Here is a 20,275-nt window from a genome sequence, read left to right on the forward strand (position 1 = left end):
TTACCTGGTTACCTAATTTGTGAGAGGAAAAATAAGAGATTCACGATTTATTATTTTTATTTATTTTATTATTAAATTAAATATTGATATGTGTAAAAAGTAATTTGATGGGTCAAGTTACTGAATCTCAACCCATAAAAAAGGTACTTTATTCCTAACTTCGTATTCTTTTAGGAAAAAAACGAATACCATATGAAACTAGTAACCACATCAAACATGAACGAACACAAGAAAAGAGATTACAATGATAACTCAGTTGAATCTCGTAACTAGAAAATAAGACTAAACAAAAACTGCAATTATCTAAATACAAGCATTGCTCTTAAATCAAACACAACTATTTATTGATAATATTTATTTTTAAATTCTAAAGGTTTTAGTCTTTTGTTCTTTTTCTTTTCTTTTCCTTTTTCATGTCAACTTGGAAGAGATCGGGAGTAGAAATAAAAATCAAAAGAGTAAAAAATAATTGGTGGTGCATCATCAAATAAAAGGGTCTATTAACCTAAATATTCATTTCACTAACGAATTGTAATGATTCACTCTAAAAAAATTGTCAAAATGCTTTAGCAAGTCGCAAGGTACCTTTGCAACCTTACAACATGGTCATGCGACTTTGCGATCGCCGGGTCGCGAGGTGGTCTTGCGATTGAACACCTTTAAAATATATATAAAATGGCGATGACTTTTATTCCATAAGCTCGTATTTAAGCACACCTTTTTAACAATGTTTAATTCTTAGAGATCTATATGTTTTTAGTAAAACCTAAGCCCTAATTTTGTATGCAAAAAAATGATCAAATATTGCGAGTTTGCGATTTATATACAAATATATGATTTTTGAGTTGTGTAACGTAGTTCAATTTGATTGAGATGATTCATTTAGTTTTAGTCAATAACGGTGGAGAATAAAATGAATTACAAATTAGAATGCTATATTACAACTTATAAGCAGTCAAAGTGCGTTTAAAAGTAAAAATTAACAAAAAAAGGGCAAAATTAAAGGTCAAAAGATACGAGTCAAAAGTATAACTTTTGTCAACGGGTAGATCTCGAAAACATATACGATTTCAAAAAAACGATGTGTAAATTAGAGCTTCGAGTCAAAAGATATAATATTTCAATATTTACAAACTTTTTACAAAAAGTTGTCAATTTTCTATTTTTATTTATTTATTTATTTATTTATTTATTTTTAGGGTGAATAGCCCAAATATATGTTTCGCATGAAAAATATATGTTTTAGCCCAAATATATTTCGCATGAAAAATATATGTTTTTGGTCAATAGCCCAAATAAAAATTTACACGGGCTTCATTTTACAACTACGGGCCCATATCCATTACAATTATAAAAACCCTAGATACCCTTAATGGGCTTCACGTTATAACCATTTCCAAACCCTAATTCCTCATTCGTTTCAGAAGCAGCCGATTCAGAAGAAGCAGCAGGAGCAAAAATGGTGAAGTTTTTGAAACCAAACAAGGCAGTTGTGGTCCTCAACGGACGTTTCGCCGGCCGTAAAGCTGTCATCGTCAAGCAATTCGATGACGGAACACGTGACCGTCCGTACGGTCACTGCTTGGTTGCCGGAATCGCAAAATACCCTAAGAAAGTAATCCGTAAAGATTCAGCAAAGAAGACTGCGAAGAAGTCACGTGTGAAGGCGTTCATTAAGCTTGTGAATTATAATCACATAATGCCTACAAGGTACACGCTTGATGTGGATCTGAAGGATGTTGTTTCAGTTGATGCGTTGCAGTCACGTGACAAGAAGGTAACTGCTTGCAAAGAAGCGAAAGCTAGGTTGGAGGAAAGGTTCAAAACTGGCAAAAACCGTTGGTTCTTCTCGAAGCTTCGATTTTGAAGTGAAAAAGATGAGTTGTTATTTTTATGCTTTTTTCAGATTTTGTTATAATTTGGATGATGGTGCTTGACTTATGTTAGTTTAATTTCTATATGAATGGATTGTTGGTTGGTTTTGAATTTGAATGTGTTTTGGAGGATTCAATCTTTATATTTGCTTTTGATTGGTTTAATATTTAACTATTTGAATTGCTTAACTATTTACAGATTAGGTATATGGTTAATGAGTAAGTTGAGCTAATTCTTACATTTTTACTATTGTTTTAGGGTTTTAGGAGTTAGGTGTTACTGAGTATTATTTAGGCATTTAGGAGATTTATCATGTCATAGGTTTTAATCAACATAAAGTTAGCAACAAATAGTGGTAAATTTGTAGTATGATTAAAGGTTTTGAAATATGAAATGAATAGATCATCTGATTTTTTGTTACAAATAGGCATGGATGGTTATGTAGATGAACTCGTGTTCTTTATAGATGAATGAATGAATGTCAACGTCTCACCTCACATTTGTGGGATGAGGTGGTGTTGTGTTGTGTGGATGAACATGAACTAGTTACATGGCTGCAGCAATTGATGATTGTGAGTTTTGTTTGCTAGGCGTGTAGGTTTGAGATAATAAAGAGGATTTTATTTTGTGTAGTTAAGAAATAAGATCGAATATTTGCCTTCATTATCAACTCTGTATGTGGTGTATGCAACTAGTGGTCTCTGCTGGTGTTTTTTTGTATTTTGAATTAAAGTTGGTTGCAGCAACTAGTGGTCTTTGTGGCTTGGTTTGAGCTGAGGGTTATGTATTTTTAGGTTTGGTTGCAGCTTATGGTTTGTTGTTGCTTGTTTAAACGGTATTTGTCTGTATTGGTTGTTCAATGTGTAGTCTGCTGCACGTAGCTGGTATGGTTCGTCCTGTTGTTTATGTTGAACTTAGGTTTTTGTACTACAAATCGTTTGGATCTGCACTATCGGATCTGCACAAATTCTGGTTTATTTCATATGTATTCTGTTGCTGTCTTGGTTATATAGTATATACTATCAATATGAATATGAATATGAATATGAATATGAATATGAATATGACTATATGAATGAATGAATATGAACTGACCTAATCTTTTAATGAATTTACTGGGAGTAATCCTGTGTGAACTACTAACTAGGTCTCAGAGATGTTTAAAATATGTCACACTAGTTGCGTGGTGTTATTGTCTATAGATACACAACTGAAGAATCAAACAAATTTACTTTCGAAAAACATAACTTGCGGCAAGTAAAAAACGACACCACAAGATTAAATAGAAATCAACTAGAAAGCTTCATATTCAAGCTCTTCTCTGAATGCATTACATTTCTCTTTTTAAGGTACTGAATAATAGTACTCCGTATTTGGTTTATATATTTGAATAATAGTACTCCGTATTTGAATAATAGTACTCCGTATTTGAATTCCAGGTAGGATTTAAAACACATGTAAATTTGATTCTACCATTTTCATGGCGTCTCAATTTTATTTGTATTTTTAATTTTATTTTTAATTTTATTTTTATTTTTATTATACTATTTTTTAAAAGAAATTTTCTACTTATTGGCCGGAGGTCCACTCGGAAGCAATCTCTTTATCCGTCGAATAGAGATAGTGATGACTTTCTCTACTTTTGAGAGTATTTCACTCTGGGTGTAGAAATGACTTGTCTTTATTCTCGGGTATGTGAAGGATTGTCTACATATTACTTCCCCCATACACCACTCATGTGGTATTGAGTTTTGTTGTTGTTGTTGTTGTTGTTGTATTTTTTGAACATGAAAAACTAATTAGTTAAACACTAGCATAGAAGTAATAGCAATATGCACTCGAGTTTAGTATATTTTTTCGGTGAAAACGAGTATGTGAAAATAGGTATATATTGCCAAATGAGAGTTAGATAACTAAATGTGAAAATGATAAGCCTTGATTTTTTTAAATATTTCTTAGAAATGAAATACCAACAAACTAGATATTGTTGTAGTATATAATATATGGATGGATGTAGATATAGATGTATTGCAAAATAAGAATTGTATTTATATTATAAAGTTATGTATAAAAATAGTAAGTCTTGACAGTAAGATTTTCACACAATATATATGAATATCTAGTTTGGAGGTTCGTGCTTCGCTACGGAGATCAAATCCATATACACATATAATTTCAATACTTTTCTTAACCAATAATAAATAAACGAGTTATAAAATAAGGTAAATTATAAGTCGACTTTCAAAAATAAATAAAAATAATCATTACCTTTTGTATATAAGATAAAAATATAGGTAAAAAGTAAGTGGTTAAATGGTAAAGTAATTAAAAAGCATAATATAATGAATGTAATGTTTTAAACTGTGTATTTTTACCTAAAGACTTAATATTGGACGGAGGAGTAACATATAACAATATTTTATAATACTTAAAAAAGTAAACAATTTTTCTATTTTGTATGTAATATTTGTATATGTTCGGTTTCATATTGGCCGGTGGTCTTCACTTGGGGTTGAGAAACGACTTTTCTTTATTGAAAGATAAATGAAGGATTATCAACGTCTCACCTCTCCTATAACCCATACATGTGAGATTGAGTTTTGTTGTTGTGTTGTTGTGTACACCAAATTTTATATTTTAAAGAAAAATCAAAGAAATCATTTGTTCAATTACTCAACCAACGTTTTAACCTCCAAAACCCACCAATGGGCCTCTGGGCTGACCCGTCTTATATATTATACAAACAAAATCACTTTTTCATTAATTAACTTATTTCTCCAGTGTTCTTTCCCCCTTCTTTCATCCCATATACCACATTCTCCTTCTCATTCTTTTCTTGTTATTCTTTTACTTATCATCTACTAAATGTCTAATATCTAATATCTAATTAGGTAATTAAAATTAGTTCGTTATGAATACTTGAAATATTGAAGTTTTCTAGATCTGTTGTATAATCCTTTTAGCCACACGACTTCATTTTAGTTAATCTAGTTCATTTAAAAATTATGCTATGGTGTGTGTGTATATATATATATATATATATATATATATATATATATATATATATATATATATATATATATATATATATATATATATATATATATATATATATATAGTTTTCCGACTCAAATTTTTGTTTGTATATCGATATACATAATATGTATATTTATAGTTGCAAAATACAGAGCAACTGTGTTTATCTATGGATTTATATTTTATACTCTATTGTGATAAGAAAAAAAAAATTCAGAGCAACTGCGTTTATATATGGATTTATATTTTATACTCCATTGTGGTAAGCGAAAAAAAAAAAAAAAATCAGAGGAACTTTGTTTATCTATGAATTTATATTTTTATACTCCATTGTGGTAAGGGAAAAAAAAAAATGCTACAGTGATTTTGCTACAGTGCTACAGTAGCTACTACAGTAGCTACAGTGAATGCGGGGTAGGTGGCAGGCATGGTTGGTGGGTGTTGTCCATAATTAGTATATACAGTAGCTGCTACATTAGCTACAGTGAATGCGGGGTAGGTGGCGGAGCATGGTTGGTGGGTGTTGTCCATAATTAGTATATAGTATAATATAATATAATTAGAGAGGATATAAATACCAACCAAATGATCATCAAATGGGTGGTACTTGTCATGTTGAGTCTTGACAGTACGTATCTCAAAAAAATCTTCATTTCACAACTTACAAATAATAATTGTATAACTTCAAAAACTAACTATTAAATATAATAAAAGTCTCCAATTAACTATTATTTATTGATTTTGATTTATTTGTTAATATTTAGTCAAATTTATCTTAAATATAATGATAAAAATGACAGTAATCAAACATTTCATGAATCTAATAACAAATTTTTAAGGGATAGTTTTTTGGACGAAGAGAGTAGTTAAATGTTTTTATTTTTCAGTTTAGAAAACCGTATTTCTAGGAAAGCCTTGTATGAATATGAGTTTATACCAACCACTCTTGTTATATTTGAATACACAAAGTATCACCATCTATGACAGTTTTAAAAAAGTTGGCACCAAACAAGAGTTTGACCCCTAGAGCGCAAAGTTGGAGGATAAACGTCTATTTTTTTTGAATGCAATACAATATTTTCAGAACAAACAAGATAGCAAGAGGCATAAGTATTATAAACATAATGGCATTATGGAGTTGATGGTTAACATGCATTAAATTTTCCTCAACATAAGCCCGTGGATTTGTATTAATTTGGAGAGATACTAGTGAAATGACCCGTGAAATCACGGGTTTGTTTAAATGAAACAGTTTAATGATATGTTTTAAGTACTGGTTATTTTAATTCAAATATATTTAACTTTTGAGAAAATGATATTACATTCTGTATATTCGCAATAACTTATATAATTCTGTTAATTTGAATTTGACAGCATATAAATTGGATATGCACATAGGTGACAATTAAATATAAATAATGCAGGTGACAATTAAATATAAATAATGCATTTTAAAATGTAAGAAACGTATAATATTTTTAGATAAAATTAGATTCTATCATTCCGCATAACCCTAGTACTGCAGTAAATTGTCTATAGTTTATACTCCGTTATTCTCAATTAATCACCTGCGAAATTCTTTTTCTTCTGGATAAACATAGATAATCTCAGAAGATATATACAACCAATTGCCCCTGATCTACCATCTTAAGTCCTATTCCAATTTTGGAACCATTATGACACTAAGTATTACATTACATAATATATACATACTAACGACATTGGCCCCTGATTTTCATAACAACTGCATTTTCAGATCATTAAGCTTTATAAGAACCGATAACTACCTTTTTCAAAGCATAGAAAGTGATGTTTAGATTCTATTTCATAAACAGAATTAAACACTCATGTACTTTCTTACAATACAAACTGATTCTTAATCTTATCGATGAGTAAACATTTCACACATAAATACATAATTGTTAAGTCTCAAATGCAATGATGAACTTACTTAGAAAATATCTAAACATATTGCATACACTATAAACGACTTTTGAACAGCTGACCAGTTTCATGTTAAGTTATTTCGTATAATACCCATTTGGCCCAATCTTAATATATCTCGAACCAAAACATTTATATAATCATACGTAAATGGGTCGAAATTACACATTTAAACACTACGAAAAGAACACAATTCAAAAAGGCATACCTTAAGACTTGATGATTACGTCAATATTGTTGTTAAGTAGGTGACTTCTTTGAGTTGCATAGTCAGTGTGCATGGGTCTGCTTGAACAAAAACGGTCATTCATACAAAAATAACATTTATTTCTACAAAGTTTAAAGATAGCAAAATTCAAAGAACTTCAAATCCATCAACTTATCAACCTCATATAAATATGTACTCCGTGCGAATTAACTATATAAAACATAAATAGCAAATGGACAATAAACAACAACTAACATACTAATTATGGAGCCAGGTATTGAAATATAGCTCTTACAGAGCTTGGTAGGAATAAAGAGTATTGGAAACATGAATAAAAAGATATGTTTTCAGCCAAATATTGTTAAACATCAATGAAGAAGCGTAACTTTTAAAAAACATTTACATGATTCCAAATTAAATGAATCACTCGGAATCTACGATTCAAAAACGAAAAAAATGAACCAAGAATTAAGCAAACGAAACTACTGTACTAATAGACTATAGACTGAATATATATCATTTGTACAAAGAATAATAATACATACAACATACAAACTAACAAACTAAATGTTTTGTGTCATTATAAGATATGAAAGCATGTTCAAAAACCTAGATTTTCAACCAACATCCTTAAAGCAAAAGTAACAGATACAAAAAAGTAGGATACTAACCATTAGATGTCAATGCATTCATAACAGCTGATTTTCAAGAACAATTTAGCAGTATTCCTAAAACTTGATGAAGATCTATATCCCATTAGGCTTAGCAAAGGTACTGTAACATAAATGTTCAAGAAATATAAATCAAACCGAATGGAATTCCATGTAATGTCTTTGCAAAATATATTCATTTGAAAGATGTATTATTTCACACCTTAATGAAAATGTGAAATCCAATTAGCCTAAGTTCATACCATAGTATGTTAAACTAACCTTAAGAAAGAACGCCCATGTCATAACACATGGAAAAAAAGTTATCAGCATCATGCTCATGTTGTCTCTCCCACATTGCCTCTGCCTTTTCACACCTTTCTTCAAACTAAACCCTAACATGAACTACCTATAACAACACACACAAACACCAAAATCAAGAAACTAATCAAAACGAAAAGAATTGGAACAAATGATATTCCTAGAGGTGGCAACTACAATTAGTTAAGAGTTATAAACAAATGATATTGCTAGAGGTGGTCAAAACATATTGCCTATATTTTTTCTCACCACAACATCGAGCAACGAATTCTTGTTTTTTTTATTCATTATCCAAGTTGAGTAGTCTCTTAACAAAGAGCAAATGCACTACGTCATTTCATCGAGCGCATGGTGTGCGTCCAGCAAATATGAAGCTGATGAACATTTTTAAATGAGATCTGATAATCGAAGAAGAACGTAGATTAACAAATTCAAAGATGAAGAAGAAATATTAATTAAGATGTAATGAAAAGAAGATGAAATGATGAAATCTTGACAAAATGATATAGTCGATTGGCTAAAAGGCTATGAGGTAAAACCTGCAAAATCAATCCTGCAATCTACAACTCATTTTTGATGAGGAAACGAACTAACAAAATTTGAACCTGTAAAAAAATTAAGTGAAAATAAAAGCTTAAAATTATCAAACTCAGATCTCACATTATACACTTCCGAATCGAAGTTAGCAACTTACCTATAAATGTTATAAACAGAACAATAAAAATTTGACAATCTATCTAATTAGAAACGAAACATAGACAAACAAAAAGTTACCTTCATGAAATTCTTGAAGACATATGGAAGAACCCAGAGAAATATTTTTGAGAAGAGGCGAACGGTGGCAGTGGGAAGAAGAAACAAAGATGAAACTGAGGAAGATGGAATTGACTGGGTTTTTAGGGTTTATTTTGATTTGGGAGAAAGGAAACTGTATTATACGGAGTAATTACTATTTAAATTATATTTTTAATTATAAATTAAATGATTAATGATGTCATACCTAAGTTGCTTAGATTTTTTTCTTTTTCCTTTTTGATTTTTTTTAATGAAGGAAAAAGCATATTTACGATGTCATCATTTTAGAAATATAATAGAATCTATAGATGTTTTTGGTTTCACGGGAGATAATGCCCTTGTTGCGAGTGTTTATTTTTTATTTTTGAAAAGCAAGCATATATTAACGAAAAATATACAAGAATACATGACGGGTTGGATCTTCATACAAGCATAAAGAACCAAACAACACCCGAGCATTGGCGAAGCCAGATTTTTATATCGATGGTGTCAAAAAATGTCATCTTTAAGCCCATTTTTTTCCCAAAAATAAATGACGGCGTATTTGAAAATGCCTTAACTGCAAATAAAGTTTGATGATTTTTTCTTCATAGTTCAATACAAAATTTGAACTACATAAATATGTTAAATGACTTATAAATGAATATTCGTTTACAACAAACTTCAATTACATTACATAAATATATATGTTTGGTTGGACTTGTGGGTAAATTGGTTCATGGGCCTATCATTATAAAATGGGCCTATCATTATAAAGTATCCGACTTATGTTTAGATAAAAGAATTCTGAATGGGGTCATGAATGAGGTTAAGTACAATAGTATGAAACTTACATTGAAATATTTACATTTCATAGACCAAATAGAAAATATTTCAATGGGGTCATTTGACCCCACAAACCTCCACTTGCCTTCGCCTCTGCACCCGAGACCAATAACTGACTTGTTGCGAGTGTTTATAGGACTAGAATGGAAAGAACATCTTTATAAACACGTTTTGTGCGTATGCCTTACCTCTGTCTGCAATGATACCTCTCTTCCAGTTGCGACAATCGACCAGGGTTGCACGTACTTTATCATGACCACCATAATATTTTTGTAAGAATCCAATGACATGCAGTTGGACCAATTCCTGCCGGTAGAAAATTATGTAACATGGTCTTCGTGGAAATATTGAGTCTCATATATGTCTTTAAATGTAGAGAATAATAAGGATGCGTTGTATTGCTCTACAAACCGGTATAGTTCATATTTTCCATCTTGAACTAATTGAAGCTTGAAACTAGCTCGACAACCGATACGTTGTGAAGATCGCGTTCTTTTTTTCTTTTGCTTATTGTTCGCTTGCACATTTCCATCAACATTTCCATTACTGTTGTTTTGCTCCTTGTTACTCTCGTTACCATCTAAGCTTGTACTGTTATTTTTTTTGTGTGTCCTTATACCCTTGCCTACTGCAAACAAAATATTTCAACGTAACTGTTTTTGACACATCTACACCCCTTTGACGTTTATCTGATTTATTTGTCGATTTTCTAATTTCAAAACCGCCTTGTTGTGTATACCGTTGATAAAATTGGTATGCAACATCGATACATTCAAATATAGAAGCTGTTACCGGTTTGTAAGCATTGGACACTTAGAGATAGCCAATGTGAAATGACATCACCAGCACTATATTGGTCCCAACAGCGTATTGTTTAGGGACAAAATCAAACCCTGATATATCTACGGTAAAAACGATCAAAAATGCAAGTGTATACGATTAACCGTATGAGTACGAATTGTAATTGTAAATGACGGTAATAAAATGCATAAAATTGGATACATTCTGAACAATGATTTATAGCACACACGTTAAATTGAATATGCATTGTGTAGCTGTCAGATTCAAAAAATATCAAATAAATATATACATCATAACCATAACGTGTTCAATTGCTATCGAAATATGGATACAAAAATAATTAGAGTGATTACGTACCTTCATCTTCGACTTCTTTAAGTTCTTCAACGGCTTCAATTTCTTCATAACCTGACATTTTTTCATTAGTATCTCCAGAAAATTTTGATACAGATGAATGATCTGGAAAACAAAAATCCTATGTTTTTTGGGAGTTTGAAAATGGTGTATTTCTTTTGGGCTGTCAAATGCATATATTGGCATATAACTGGGTAACTTAGCCAAGCAATTCAAATGTACAGTATCACTAAGTGGGAGGATAAGACCATTTTTAACCCTGCCTGTGACGTCACAGGCATGTTGTGCACTTTTTGCCAAAAAATGCAATCTGCCTCTGACGTGGCAGTGTCACCCTCTGACACCAAAATAACCCTGACGCCCCTCCAGTGTCAAACAGGTCCCACCAGTTTTATTTTTTCTTTTTCTTTTTTTATTTTATCATGCATACAAATTATATTACATATAATTAAAAACATATAAAAATTAACCATTACATAAAATTTAACCATTACATAAAATAAAATATACATATTATATATTACATAAAATAAAATATACACATAATATATAAAAAAGACTAAATGATACGGAGTACTATTTGTTAAATAATTAAAAAAAATATATGATTTAAATAAATGAGTTCGGCCCTTTTAACTCAAATGGGTTCAACCCAAAAAAAATTTACAAGCCCAAATAAAAGAGAAGTTAAAACCAAATGCTTTAACCTAAAGCAGCTTCTTCCTCATCTGTGCAGCCACTTCTTCTTCTTCTTCATATTTTCTACTTTTCTTTTTTTCCCCAGAAAATTGAGTAACAAAAAAAAAAAAAAAGTGAAATTAGTAACAAATGGGTTCAACCAATAGCAAGCTTCCATTAATCCCTGACGCCATCTCCTTCCTCCGTTAGATAACCAACTAACGCCGCTGCCGCGTCACCTCTGACGCTGTGTTAATGGCGTCAGAGGGTGTTAAATCTTGCCAGCTTGGGTGACGGATGGTGGGTGACGCTGCGTTGCAAATGGTCTAATGGGCCTTCCGTTTTATACGCAACAATGACAACGCCCATGTGGCCATGTCTAGGATTTATAGAGCCGTTGTGTTGTGCAAAGGTGGAGGGCAAACCACAAGTTCTTACAAACGTTATATTAGATTCTTATTGATCCATAATTAGATATTAAACTTTGTTATCTTCTTTTTATTCAACCACCAATTATATTTTACCATATCATCCACAACACCACAACTAGGGATGGCAATGGATCTGATATGGATCGGGTGAGGCCGTATCCATATCCATATCCATTTATTTTTTTTTAGTTTTCATCCATCCATATCCATATCCGTCGGGTGAAGCGGGTTAATGGATAATTATTCATATCCGTTTAAATTTATATTATTTTTAACAATTATAAGCGGTGGTTCATTATATACGATCAAAAGTAATATTTTTTAATAGTTTATGCGACCGAAAGTCACATTTTTACTAATCTATATAACAAATATTCAATAAATAGCCTATTAAATGTGTAAAGATATCGACATGTAAGTTGCTTACTTTTAGTTACATGGAATCACATTTAAACCACCAAAGTACGATAAATACATTTAAATTAAACAAAATAAAATATAAGAATAAAGTTATATTTTTAGAGAAAATATAACGAAAGATGAATATGAATATAATTAATGAAATATCACTACATAAATGATACTAATTTGAGTGATAAATTTATATATATAGTTATTTCGGGTGGAAGCGGGTTCATCAATGGATGAAATTTTTTCGTCCATATCCATATCCATATCCATTTAGATCGTCCATATCCACGAATAATCGGGTGAATCTGATGGATATCCACTGGATCGGGTATCCATTGCCATCCCTGTCCACAACAGTTACCATAAAGGCCCCCATTGTTATATTACTGACACGTCAACGTAATTTCTTCCAACAACTTTACAATATTACAACATTTTATTTACCACAACTAATTATCTAATAACCCACTTGGGCCAAACCTAGACACTTGTGCGGTCGTTTTAGGATACCTAACGGCTAACATCTATGCAATCTGGAAGCCCATTTAAATACCTGCCCATAACTTAGCCCATTGTACACCTACTTTAAACAAGTCACTCCGTTTTGACCCAAATTTCTAACTCACGCGCGTTGTACTATGGATTAACACCACGCGCTTTAGCGATCCAGTTAAGTTGACTATAATTTGCAATTTCCATTGTAGTTTACACCAACACAGAAATGGCAGAGAACAAAGCTTTGACTGTGCACAAAAATAACGACGTTTCGTTCAAGTTTCAGAATCCGTTATCTTCACTGTTCTCGAAGTTCACTCAAGTACTCTCTAATTTACCGTTACCGCAGCTGCCGTCGGTGAAGAAGGATGTAGTGAAAGTTGAAACGGAGAAGAAAGCGGTGGTTCGTGACGGTGAAGTGGTGGAGGTTTCGAAGACGGCGACAGTTACGTATCCGGATGGCCGTACGAATACCGTTAATTCGTTGAAGCTTGAATCTGAAGATGCAGAGAAAGAAACGCATCCGGTTCTTCTTTGGCAGGTATATATATTTCTGTATCTATTTATTTATTTATTTCGATGTACATATGCTTACGATTTTTGTATTTGTATTGATTGAATTTGTTTTAATAGCTAGGACTTAATTTAATCTAAAATTGTTCTCAATATAACTCATTTTCGAGATCGAATCTGGTTATGATTTAATATAATCTTAATTGCTTAATTAATACTCTTTATGATTTTCGTACATTTTGTTTACAAACAGGCTTGTTATAGTTTCAATTCGTTGTTTATTGGTTATTTAGTTGGTGGTTAGATTGAACTGAAAATGTGTGGTGTAGTGTAGTTTATTGTTGATAAACTGTAATAGGAGAAAATTTAGGGATTTTGACTGTATGTTGACCGAGAGTGAAATAGTTAAAGATTATGTGCTTAACAGAAAGTGGTTACAATGAAATTTGGATCAAATTAGGCACGTGTGGCTGAAATTTGGGTATAATCGATTGTGTTTGTGTTCTTGATCTCTAGGTTTTATTTTGTTTATGATACCAATACCAATTTCTAGGTGAATTAATAATTATGTACATATAGAGAGGATAGTTTGATGCACCGAAGTACCAGAAGTGTAGGGTTGGATGGGGTAATAAGACCACCCCCTATGGTTAGTTACCCGCCCATTACCCGCTCATTACCCGCTCATTACCCGTAACTAACCATAGGCACCACTTAGTTACCCGCGTTAGTTACCCGCTTTCACCATAGATTTAACGGAAGAGTTATAGGAATTGCGGGTCCCAGTGCTTTTTATTGTTGGATTTGATGCTTTATTGCTTGTACGTTGTATATTAAGAGGAATATTGTTTTAGCCATGATAGGGAGTGTTTAGTTATGAGTTAGTTATAGGATATTGGTGTTGATGTGGCGCTGATGTGGAAGGTTAAGAGGATGAATAGTTTAGTTACGATAGGGAGTGGCCTAAGGTGGATGGTGATACTTCAGTTAAAGTTTAGCTTTGCCTAAAGCAATGTTCCCTAAGAGCATATTTATATGTTGGAGGACCAAGTCCGGGTAGGAGCATTAGCGATAGAGGGAGGGGTGTTTTTGTAGCACACACTATTTCTTGTGACCATTTTCTGCGGCGTAGTAATTGGGCTTAGTAATTGTCACATGCAGCACTTGTTATATACAGTGGACCATGGTCCTTTTTATGTATACTCCTTTTGCTTCCATTTCCTCCGTTAGACATGAATTAAATAACTCTTAACAGTTATAGTATGATGTGATATTGTGATACACTCAAAACCAAACTTGATGGGAGCTCTGTGCTAAATCATAAAAATCCCGTTTGATTTATTTTACTTGGAGAGTCAAAAATATAGCTAACATTATCTAAGTGTTTTCAACGAGTTCTCTCATGTTTTAACGCACAGTACATTTTGTACAAATATGTTATGCCTTATATTTACTTGCTCTACTTGGAGAGTTTAAAAAGACGCTCACGTCATTTCAAGTGCTCTCAGTAAGTTCTTGCATGTTCTATGACACATCAATATGTACAAATATGTTATTATGATGTATATGGGGTGCACAATTCTTCATTTAAAAAGTGGCAAGTAGCATTGACAACCTTATTTTGAAAGTTGGATGAGTGTTTTACAATAAACTAACGATATAGGAAATGCAAGTGCCTATAGTCAACTGTGTGCTCATAGTCAACTGTCTTACTCCCTTCGTTTTTACCCTGTGGAGCTGGTAACGATGTTAACTTTTGGCACATACCATATTGAATGTGGTTTTCTTACTGCTGTATGATTCAAATCATATATTCGTTTTTACCCTTCGTAAACCGTCAAAAAATGTTTTCGATACTATTTATTCCACAGGTTATGTGTAGTTTTTTTAATTTATGGAGGGGCATAGTAAACATTTAATGACTAGTCGGTTGATATTTGTCAAACTATGTGACAAGTTAAAGCGGTACCCAAATGTATATGAGTAGCCCCATCAACCAAGAAGTTATGTGACAAGTTAAAGTGGTACCCAGATGTATATAAGGGGCCCATCAACCAAGTAGTTGTAAGTTGTGGGTTGAAGTTCCAACTAACAAGCATCAAGGCTGTGTAAGTTTGCCGCACTCTGATAAGTCGATCAATTCTTCACTTCAAAAGCAATTATGTTAGCATTTTCCTAATTGATTATATATATAGTGTCTAAATTAGTTAATTTTATGTCGAATTCATATTTTAGCAACATCCTTCTCCTTACCATAGCGAAGACTGGAAATGGGTTTTTTAGACGTTCTTTTATCTTTCTTTTATGTGATTAAATAGAACACTAAAATAGAAAACACGTGAGCTTGTTTTCTAACTAACATCCGTGCTGGTTGTTTCTAGGTTTACGCGATTGGAGGTTTCTTCATCTTAAAGTGGGCTTGGGGACGATGGAATGAGCTCAGGGAAAGGAAAAAGCCATCAAATGAAGACCCACCATCTTCAGAGCCATCAGCTAATGAGGATAAGTAGTGCCTATGAAATGTTGCTAATATTCAATCTTCTTACATATGGCATATAATTCACATACTCTGTCTTAATCTTGTCTAAACCTGATAATTACGTTGAGAATACAGGGTTAGAATTTCACTTGTATGTATCACTTTGCGCTTACCTTCATTCTTTCACACACATGTTACAAATATATCTACTTGCGAAGATCCCTAGCAAATTAATAGTGGCTCTACCATGAACATGACATAAATTAGAACACATTTGGTTGTCTTACTAGGCTTGTTAGGAACACCCTATCCTTAGGTTCAAGTGACCAGTTGTGGTCTTAATAAACCCAATGACCAAACCTTGAAATTAATAGACCAAACATTAAGGTAGCAGACATGTGTCGCGTTATAGAATGTGAAACCAGCCGCTCGTTGGCCTACCGTTAGTTCTAAGTAAGGCATGTGAGGTTTCTTATATGTTGTTGATCAGTGGCTGTTAATAACTTTTCTGTGTATGAAAGTTGCCCACAGGAATCTTTCACTATGGTTTTGATGATTTAGAAGTTATTAGTCTAGTTTCTTGATGCAAAGTAGGTCTGTGTCTTAGCAGCTTAGCTCCTCTTGTGTTGGCAATGACAACTTTTTGTCTTAGCTCCTCTTGTGTTGTCAATGACAACTTTTCAAAGGATGAGGCAGAAGAGCGGGTTGGGTTACATGTCAAAAGATGGTTTTTTACGAGAAACTTGTTAGAATTTGGTGACACGATGAAATATATGGAAGCAAGATTAAACCGATAATAAATCGAATTTTAATTATGTTCGATTTTGTTAAAATCAAAATACAAAGAAAATATTTATATCATAAGCTAACTATAATAACCATAAAAATTGATCCTGAATTTGACTTTTAGTTTTGCAATTGGTTTGTAGTCTATATAATATGGTTGCAAAATTCGCTATTCGGGGATTAATCGGCCGGGACTTTAGAAAGATTAATTAATCATTAATTCGGAGATTAATCGGGGATTAATGTATACATTTAAATATTAAATTTCGAAAATTATACGTGTAAATATAGAAAAAAACCATAAATATAAAAATAAATTTTAACATAACTGTCTAAAAGTATTCATTTTGCTCAAAAACTATAAGTTCTAGTGTAAATTCATGTTAAAATGTTAATTATTTTTTAGTTTGACCGACTTTGATTATCAAATTCGATTTTGACCCATCAACTGACGATGAACGTTTAATTAAACGGATTTTTGAAAATCGAAACGGATTGCTCTCAAAAATGATTAATCGGAGATTAATCAGCGAGTAATCGGATTTTTTACATATCAATTTATGTGTGGATATAAAAAAACTTCACGTCTATTTTTTCCGCCGAAAAGTTAACTGACGCCCTTTTACTTTCATAGTAACCCCCTTAAAAGGGTTAAGAGTGTCAAATTTTGACACCTCACGTGTCACATCAGTTTTTGAGGGTGAGTTTTGGAGTTCTCATGCCCCTTTGAAAACAATATAAGACCACCATTAACTCTGACTGTGACGTTAGAGGCGAATAGTGTACTTTTTGTTGATGTGACAAAGTTAGTATTTTTGACATTTGTTAACTCAAAAGGTTAAGTTTTTGTGTCAAATATTTGTGGAGTGATGTGATAAAATTTGATTGAAAATAGAGCGGGAGAAATAAATTAATAATAAAAATATAATAATATTTCCTTTTGACTGGTCCTTTAAATTGCTCATGCCTGGTTCAAAGTTAGTCACAGTTGTGACTAACGCATTTAACATATGCCCCATTAGGGTTGACATTTGCCGGCGACGGACACGGGTCCTTAGTACACGCGACCCGCCCGTCAAGATTTTTCTTTATCTGCGGGTACCCGTTTACCCGCCAACGGGTAAATTTTTCTACCCGTACCCGCAACCCGCCAGTACCAGCGACCCGTGGGTTTACTAAATGTACACTTTAAATAATTTTGTCACGGATACCCAATACCCGCGGGTTTTATCCGCGAATAACTATAAAAATAAATTAAAAAATAAATAAATTATATAATATACAACTAAGTATATGTACGCGGGTAACGAGTATACCCGCGAGTAGTTCAAACGGACATCACAGATTCACGGGTCAGTGTTTACCCGCGACGGGTATGAAATACCCGCAACCCGCCAACGGGTACAAAATTTTACTCTACCCGTGTCCGCGGATACATTTTTTCATAAATACCCGCCCGTCACGGGTACGGGTACCCGCGAGTCACGAGTTTTTTCCGTCATTGCTATCCCTAGCCTCATTGTATCAGTTTCTATCTGTCAAAAATAATCCACGTAATGTGACTGAAGAATTTCACGCCGGGTTAAGTACGGTCTAACAATAAAACTCTGATGGAAATTTTTATCCGTTTATCATATACACTTTGTTAGGAAGGATAAGAATGTAGTTTCCAAAGTTAACATGCTTAGGTTTAAAGAGTAAAAAAAAAAATAACGCAACGTGAAAGAATAGCAAATAAATAAAAATTGTTTAAAATCAAAATAACAAAGCGGTCTAAGCGCGGGAGCCGAGCCGGAGCCGGCAAATTGGGCAAATACGTCCGGTGTGTCGGGTTTCAACTAATTAACCACAATGACATCCCACGTGTCATTATCAATCCTTTTCCTTGACGGCCGACTTCTCCGTCTCGCTTCTCTCCGTTTATCTCCGTCAACCGATAAATTTATATTTCTATATTATCGTAAAAAACGCCGGTCAAATACCCCCTCTCTCTAAAAACCCTAATCTCCTCTCCCTTTCTCTCTCTACAAAAAGCTTTTGTCCTTCTCTCTCTAAATTTCAATTCCTTTGTATCGCCGTTAATCAGATCCGTTAGGTGTCAGGTGACGATATGGAAGACAACGAAGAGAATCAATCACATCCGTCTACTGGATCAGGATCTAGATCTGGATCTCCAGATTCACCTCATACGAATAACCGGATCTCGGTCACGGTCGCCTCCGCCGCGCCTTCTCAAAACACGTTGACGTTAGCGCTACCGATTCAACAATCTAGATCCATCTCCGGTAACGGCGGAACCACCGCCGGCGGTGGTGGAGGAGGAGGAGGTCGTGAGGATTGCTGGAGCGAAGGTGCAACCGCTATTTTGATTGATGCGTGGGGAGAACGTTATTTGGAGCTAAGCAGGGGGAATTTGAAGCAGAAACACTGGCAAGAGGTTGCGGATATTGTAAGTAGCCGTAAGGATCATGTAAAAGTTCCTAAAACTGATATTCAATGTAAAAATCGGATCGATACAGTGAAGAAGAGATATAAGCTTGAGAAATCGAAAATTGCAGCTGGTGGTGGTTCGAGTTCCTGGAGGTTTTATGATCAGTTAGATCACCTGATCGGACCGAATGCTAACGCAAAAAGCGGTTCGGCATTGTTAAACACTCCTCCTTTACGAAATGTTCCGGTAGGGATTCCAGTTGGTTTAAGACCTGCACCTGTTCAAAGCCTGCGGGTAAAACAACAACAGGAACGGCAACAGCAACAACAACAACAAAAGCAGCTTCAATTGCTGCAATTACAGCAGCAATATCGACACGAACAACAGCAGAAACAGTTACAGCTGCAGCAGCAACAACAGCTGCAGCAGCGTAAGCGACTGCGTCCACCTCCTGCATATTCAGAATCATCAGAATCTGAACCAGAAGCGGCTCCTGACTCGCCTGAAATGGGATCGTATGAGCAGAAACGTATTAGGGTTCCGGTTCCGCCTAACGTAAGACAGCAGGATAAGGATAAGGGGAGAGCGGCTAAAGAGAAGAACTGGGGCGATTCTGTTAGGGAATTGACTAAGGCGATAATGAGATTTGGTGAAGCGTATGAACAAGCTGAAAATGCGAAGTTGCAGCAGATGGTTGAGATGCAGAAACAAAGCATGAAGTTTGCAAAGGAGCTTGAATTGCAAAGGATGCAGTTTTTCATGAAAACACAGATGGAGTTGTCACAGTTGAAGCAGAGTAGACGTGATGTTGGTAACAAGAGCAATAATCATCATCAAAATCATAATCATAGCAATCACTGAAGTAATAAACAACAATAATTTAATTATATTGATGATAGTAATAATTAAACTAAGGTGTTTATTAACATTAGAATTCAGAAACAATTGGGTTAGTAATTAAAAAGGGGTAATGAACTAATGATGACCCTGTTTAGAGAGATGTATGTAATTTGAAGTTGCTTGTTTTAATTATAGTTGTTCTCTGTTTTCTTTCTATGTCAAATATTTGGAGTTACATTATTCAATGCTTAAGCAAGATTTGTACTTTCTCACTATCTTAGATTGAAAATGTAATTGGTGTTCTTATGAAGCCTGTGGAAAATTATGTGCTTAATATATTCAGTTATTAGGTATTTTCTTTAAAATTCTATACATTACTGTTTTTTTTGTTAGTATGATGTG

The 20,275-nt window shown here is 33.4% G+C and overlaps 3 protein-coding genes and 1 long non-coding RNA gene across 5 annotated transcripts; 3 read left to right on the top strand and 1 right to left on the bottom strand.

Annotated features, from left to right (window-relative positions):
- Nucleotides 1-1,407: 1,407 nt before the first annotated feature.
- On the top strand, nt 1,408-2,028 carry LOC139862666 (large ribosomal subunit protein eL27x). The gene has a single exon (XM_071851291.1). It carries the CDS (start codon nt 1,460-1,462, stop codon nt 1,865-1,867), a length of 408 nt encoding a protein of 135 aa, XP_071707392.1. The 5' UTR covers nt 1,408-1,459; the 3' UTR covers nt 1,868-2,028.
- A 5,033-nt stretch (nt 2,029-7,061) lies between these two features.
- LOC139861195 (uncharacterized) lies at nt 7,062-8,931 on the bottom strand. 2 transcript variants are annotated; one of them, XR_011763681.1, is made up of 4 exons: nt 8,809-8,931; nt 7,996-8,122; nt 7,735-7,837; nt 7,062-7,140 (listed from the first exon to the last, which is right to left on the bottom strand). It is a non-coding gene; the product is annotated as an uncharacterized lncRNA (long non-coding RNA). The 2 variants fall into 2 exon arrangements; XR_011763680.1 differs by lacking the exon at nt 8,809-8,931 and adding an exon at nt 8,284-8,635.
- Nucleotides 8,932-13,043: 4,112 nt separating this feature from the next.
- On the top strand, nt 13,044-15,988 carry LOC139862350 (uncharacterized). Its single transcript, XM_071850941.1, has 2 exons — nt 13,044-13,365; nt 15,719-15,988. Exons 1-2 carry the CDS (start codon nt 13,051-13,053, stop codon nt 15,845-15,847), a joined length of 444 nt encoding a protein of 147 aa, XP_071707042.1. The 5' UTR covers nt 13,044-13,050; the 3' UTR covers nt 15,848-15,988.
- A 2,395-nt stretch (nt 15,989-18,383) lies between these two features.
- LOC139862046 (trihelix transcription factor ASIL2-like) lies at nt 18,384-20,183 on the top strand. Its single transcript, XM_071850594.1, has one exon. The coding sequence runs from the start codon at nt 18,713-18,715 to the stop codon at nt 19,892-19,894; it is 1,182 nt and encodes a 393-aa protein (XP_071706695.1). The 5' UTR covers nt 18,384-18,712; the 3' UTR covers nt 19,895-20,183.
- The last annotated feature ends 92 nt before the right edge of the window (nt 20,184-20,275 follow it).

Source organism: Rutidosis leptorrhynchoides, chromosome 8 (genome assembly GCF_046630445.1).
Source record: "Rutidosis leptorrhynchoides isolate AG116_Rl617_1_P2 chromosome 8, CSIRO_AGI_Rlap_v1, whole genome shotgun sequence".
In the NCBI taxonomy this organism is placed as follows: domain Eukaryota; kingdom Viridiplantae; phylum Streptophyta; class Magnoliopsida; order Asterales; family Asteraceae; genus Rutidosis; species Rutidosis leptorrhynchoides.

What these genes read in the sequence shown, in the direction of transcription:
- LOC139862666 (XM_071851291.1), top strand. Translation starts at nt 1,460, where the DNA reads ATGGTGAAGTTTTTGAAACCAAACAAGGCAGTTGTGGTCCTCAACGGA.
- LOC139862350 (XM_071850941.1), top strand. Translation starts at nt 13,051, where the DNA reads ATGGCAGAGAACAAAGCTTTGACTGTGCACAAAAATAACGACGTTTCG. An exon ending in ATCCGGTTCTTCTTTGGCAG is followed by an intron (nt 13,366 to 15,718) that starts GTATATATATTT and finishes GGTTGTTTCTAG; the next exon opens with GTTTACGCGATTGGAGGTTT.
- LOC139862046 (XM_071850594.1), top strand. Translation starts at nt 18,713, where the DNA reads ATGGAAGACAACGAAGAGAATCAATCACATCCGTCTACTGGATCAGGA.